The following is a 5,672-nucleotide window of genomic DNA, read 5'->3' as shown; positions in this document are numbered from 1 at the left end:
AACATCACAGAGACTTTCTCCTGTGTTCCTGTTGAAGACTTGCTTGGCTGACGTTCCTTCTGGCTCCTGATCCTGCTTGCTGTACTACTACGTACATCTCTGGCTCTCTGACATTTGCTTGGCTGACTACCCTATCCGGTTACTGAACCCTGGCTTGTTTTGACTACGCTTATGCCACATACACACGGGCGGACTTTCCGACGGACATTGCAGCGTAGGTCCACCAGACTTTCAAATGAACGGACTTGCCTACAGACGATCACACCAAAGTCCGACGGATTCGTACGTGATGACGTACGACCGGACTAAAATAAGGAAGTTCAAAGCCAGTAGCCAATAGCTGCCCTAGTGTCGGTTTTAGTCCGTCGGACTAGCATACAGATGAGCGGACTTTTCCGTCGGACAGATTTGAAACATGTTTTATTTCTAGGTCCGTCGGACTTTTGGGGGAAAAAAAGTCCGCTGGAGCCCACACACAATCGAATTGTCCGTCGGACTAATCCCGTCGGACCAAGTCCGCCGGAAAGTCCGCTCATGTGTATGCGGCATTACTCTGTTTACCTTATTATAGTTATTATTAAACAAGTGTGATTTAATTATACTTCTGTCTCGGTCTGATTCATGGTTCCTGATAAGAAGTCAGTGCAGATGGTATATCAGTTTATCAGAAAAGAACCATTAATTAAAAGGGAGGGCAGGGGTGACCACTGTTTTTGTGTGCTGCATAGTATAAGTGATCCATATGTGATGGTATTACATCCTATGACTGCAATCACTCCCTGGCGCACCTGCATTAATACTTACCCATAGCAGAGTCTTTATGGTCCTCATTTATCCCCTGTGGTCACACAGAACCTCCCCCTCCTTAATCTGTGGACTGGCCTGGTGTGTTTTCCTTGAGACTCCTCTAAACTGTATTGAAATTGGTGGTAAAAAAAAACTCCTGAAGAAGCTACTGTTGGGGAAACATGTTGGTATATGACATTGTCATAAACCAGATGTGACCAGAACTGTGTGACTGCGACAGAGCGAACCAGACATAAATAGGTGAAAGTAAGTTTATTAAAGTACATTCATACAAATGTGAACCCACCACCAATACAAACAGAGTGAACAAACCAAACAACCAAACAGTGATAATAAACCAACCACTATATATAGCAAAAGGGAGTACCAGAATCACAGTCAAGCCAGGCCAGGGTTATAAACAGGAAATCAGCAGATGGGGGGCCAGGAGTAAACAGACAGGGAACAAGATGGAGGGGATCAGGCTGCAGTGCAAGGATCCAGGGATACAGGAACAGATACAAACAGGTTCAGGATACAGGATACAGGAATCAGGGTTCAGGTTCAGGATCAGGATCACAGATAAACAGGCTGCAGGTCAGGGCACAAGGACAATACCAGGGCCAGGTGTGTGTGCTCTTGCCGGTTATTTATACACATCTAAATCAGACTCAGGTGATGCCTGATTGCAAGAGGTAATGTCGGCCCCACACTGCCAGGAACCACCCGCTGGTGGAAGCCAGTACTGCGGACCAAAGATCACATAATACCAGCAGGGAAAGGCTCTCCTGACAGTTCCAAACTGCCAGGAGACACCTGCTGGTGGACCTCAGTACTGCACGCCAAATGATAGATATTACCAGTGGAGGGAACCTTTCCTGACAGACATCCAATATTGACCACCTTATGTATACGGATATAAATGACCAGCTAAACTATTTGTAAATATGCTCTGCTAATAATTTTACTGAACACCACATGTATTGTTGTTTTAGGTAATAAAATTTCTAATTTACTATATCTATGTATTTTCCTTGTTCTGGGCACCTCTATAATCCCCACCACCCTGTTACTGCTATTAACATTCATTAAAAGAGATTATTTCTGTACACAATGAGAATATTAGATAAATGATCGTTCACTTTTTGTTTTGTTTTGTTTTTCTCATATTGAAAAAAAAGGTTACTCAACTTACGAAAAATCTTGTACAACAGAATACAACTTCCGAAGTGATGTAATGTATTATATTGTACTTGTATTGTATTTTAGGACAAAAACTGTACTGATTAAACGAAAATCGTACAATCTTGTATCGTACGAGAAAAAATTTCGTGTTTGTCCCTTTGGATAATTTTGGATGAACTGTCATTTTTCCGCTCTCGAAAGCTATGTACTAATGATGATTGCTTCGAAAGCGGTATTTTTCATCTGATTTTCAGATCATGTTTATTAGGCTCAAGAGAGTTTTTGAAGTGCTGTCCTGATATCTTGGTTCTTCAGACTATATATAATAGGGTTAAATAAAGGAGTAAACACAGTGTGAAGTAAAGATACAATCTTATTGATAAGCAAAGAGTGTCCTTTAGAAGGTATCATGTATTTAGCTATCAGTGTCCCATAAAATGTCCCCACCACAAAAAGGTGAGAACTGCAGGTTGAAAATGCTTTCTGTTTGCCTGTTGTGGACAGTATGCTGAGAATAGTATGGAAGATGTGGATGTAAGTCACCATGATAAAACCACATGGAAAAACAAATGTTGGTATGGAATAGACAAAAGCTTCAAGTTCAACCAAAGAGGTGTCTGAACAAGAGAGCTTCTGAAGAGGGGAGAGGTCGCAGTAGAAATGGTCAATGACATTATCAGCACAAAAGTCAAAATTTGACAGAGTCAAAACGCCTATAAGATTCAATGTAAAACCCAACAGCCATGGCCAAGCTGAAAGATTGACACAAAACATCATGTCCATGATACTGGCATATCTCAAAGGGTTACAGATGGCCAAGTACCGATCATAGGACATGACTGCGAGGAGGAGACATTCTGTAATGGTTGTTGCACAGAAAAAATAAAATTGTGTGATGCAGCCACAGTATGTAATTATTTTCTCCCCAAGAAGAAGACTGCCAAGCATGTTTGGAAGAATGTTGGTTGACATCAACAGGTCCGAAAAAGAGAGATGACTTAGGAGATAATACATGGGTGTCTGAAGGGCTGGGGTGATGGATACTAATACAATGATCAGAAGATTTCCTGTGATAGTGAATATAAAGATGATTAGGAAGGCTATAAACAATACAACATTTAATGTGTGGAGGTTTCCAAATCCTAGAAGAACAAATTCTGAGACTTTTGTATAATTCTTTCCACACATATTTTTGACTGAATTCATAAATCTGCAGTATAAATAAAAAACATTTTTACTGGTCTATGATGGTTTTTAGTCATCCAGATCATGTACTGTAAGTAGAGGTAGCAAATCAAGTCCAACAATTCGAAAATATTTTGCTTCTCATCCAGGTGACTTCTTTGTTCGATAAACTGAAAGACATCACTTGTGTGATATGTTATAAGAATAATATGCAAATCCAGTTTTGGTTGATTCGCTAACACTATATAATATTTTTGCTTATGTTCTTGGAATACGATATATAGGATCTATAAACATCCCCCTTTGAGAGGTTGCAACCGACACTTTGCATGGCTGTTGGCTCTTATTATATTAGAATTACATATTAGAATTAGAATCGTACATATTAGAATTGATGACCAATAATGGTCATTAAAAAACTCACTTCCCTCAGGAGTGGGTGCAAGCCGTAAATAGTCCACCCCTGGCTATTCACACTGTGTACAGTTTTAACTGATCAATATAAGGCTTGCACCCGCTCCGAAGTAAGAGAATTTTTTTCACGTAACGCGTAGAGCATCCAACTACCAACCATTATTGGTAAGCAATTCTAATATGTTTAATGCCCTGTACACACGGTCGGATTTTCCAACGGAAAATGTGTGATAGGACCTTGTTGTCGGAAATTCCGACCGTGTGTGGGCTCCATCACACATTTTCCATCGGATTTTCCGACACACAAAGTTTGAGAGCTTGCTATAAAATTTTCCGACAACAAAATCCGTTGTCGGAATTTCCGATCGTGTGTACACAAATCCGATGCACAAAGTGCCACGCATGCTCAGAATAAATAAAGAGATGAAAGCTATTGGCTACTGCCCCATTTATAGTCCCGACGTACGTGTTTTACGTCACCGCGTTCAGAATGATCGGATTTTCCGACAACTTTGTGTGACCGTGTGTATGCAAGACAAGTTTGAGCCAACATCCATCGGAAAAAATCCTAGGATTTTGTTGTCGGAATGTCTGATCAATGTCCGACCGTGTGTACGGGGCATAACAGTTACCCCTATTTTGTTATTTTGTGTCTGTGCAGTTTTTACTGGTACACATTTTATGAATGCTATGATTCCCATGTGATGCTCTTGTGTGCAATTTTCTGACCTATGTTTTTAATTCTGTACTATTTTTTGGCTGGAATGTACTATTACAATCAACATTTGTTCTTTCTTGTATACGTTTTGTTATTTATAGTTATACCAATGATACATATGTACTATACTTACCAATGGATATATTTATAGTTTACACAAAAGATATATACGTACCTTATTTATTAGTGGATACATGTCTCATATAAAGGCCCGTGTTTGTTCCCCCATAATTACCTTACTACGTGAACGTCTGATGGGATGTAGTCACTATTTGGCCAATTCGTTTTGGTGCTTACAGGAAATGACTAAAATTCAAGCCACTTATGACCAGTTTAATACTTTTTGACTCACTTACTGAACTGTGCAAATTAGGAGTTATTCTGACCTAAAGCTAAACACAAGACAAATAGCTAAATACACAGATGATATACTGTACATATATAGGAGCTGTATTACCTGCCAAAGCATTTGTCTTTCTGTCTATCCAGTACAAATATGTATGCAGATCTGCCATGCAGCACAGTCCAGTTTGGCAGGACAGGCAACCTCAATGTTCTCTAGTACAGTCAAAGCACAATTGAACCCTCAGTTTAAAACATACCTCCCAACTTTTTGAGATGGGAATGAGGGACACCTATCAGCAAATGCATGCAAGCATAGGACATGCCCCTTGCCACGCCCCCTTAAAGGAGAATTGTGCAAAAAAAAAAACAAGATTGGCTAAACCCACAAGTGCTATTTTTACCACTACTATTCCTTTATAATGGCTTTTGGAATTTACAAATGCAGCAATTTAGAAATCAGATGAAAGGTTTAGTGCTGGAAAACACTTTTTGATAGATAAAAAGTGCATTTTAAAAACATCTGTATAGATCAGACCAAAATGAGGGACAAATGAGGAGGAATGAGGGACAGAGGGACATTGTTCCAAATCAGGGACAGTCCTTCGAAATCAGGGACAGTTGGGAGCTATGGTTTAAAGTCATAGGGGTTGATTTACTAAAGGAAGTGCAGTCACTGTAGAACTGAGGGGAAGATCTGAAATGAGTGGAAGCTCTGCTGATGTTATCATCCAATCATGTACAAGCAAAAATGCTGTTTTTTATTTTCTTGCATGTTCCCCTCAGATCTTTAGTGACTGCACTTTCAAGTGCATTTGTAGTGCAAAGTGGATTTGCCTTCAGTAAATTAACCCCATAGTTCACCTTTACCCAAAAAACTGCCTATGCAGATAAGTGATGTCTGTAGATAAAAACAAGCTGTACAGCTTTGATCAAAGTTGAATAATGCCCTTGTTATAGATGTAGGCCATTTACGTACCTCATGAAGCCTGCCTGAAAAACTCTAATGCCCCGTACACACGGTCGGATTTTCCGATGGACA

General features: G+C 39.9%; 1 protein-coding gene across 1 annotated transcript; it reads right to left on the bottom strand.

Moving 5' to 3' along the window:
- Positions 1-2,241: 2,241 nt before the first annotated feature.
- Positions 2,242-3,177, bottom strand: LOC141114283 (olfactory receptor 5AS1-like). The gene has a single exon (XM_073607884.1). The coding sequence runs from the start codon at positions 3,175-3,177 to the stop codon at positions 2,242-2,244; it is 936 nt and encodes a 311-aa protein (XP_073463985.1).
- Between the last annotated feature and the right edge of the window lie 2,495 nt (positions 3,178-5,672).

This window comes from Aquarana catesbeiana, linkage group LG12, assembly GCF_042186555.1.
Source record: "Aquarana catesbeiana isolate 2022-GZ linkage group LG12, ASM4218655v1, whole genome shotgun sequence".
In the NCBI taxonomy this organism is placed as follows: Eukaryota; Metazoa; Chordata; class Amphibia; order Anura; family Ranidae; genus Aquarana; species Aquarana catesbeiana.
Note: the sequence above shows the minus strand (reverse complement) of the source record. Positions and strands in the feature narration are given on the sequence as shown.

What these genes read in the sequence shown, in the direction of transcription:
- LOC141114283 (XM_073607884.1), bottom strand. Translation starts at nt 3,177, where the DNA reads ATGAATTCAGTCAAAAATATGTGTGGAAAGAATTATACAAAAGTCTCA.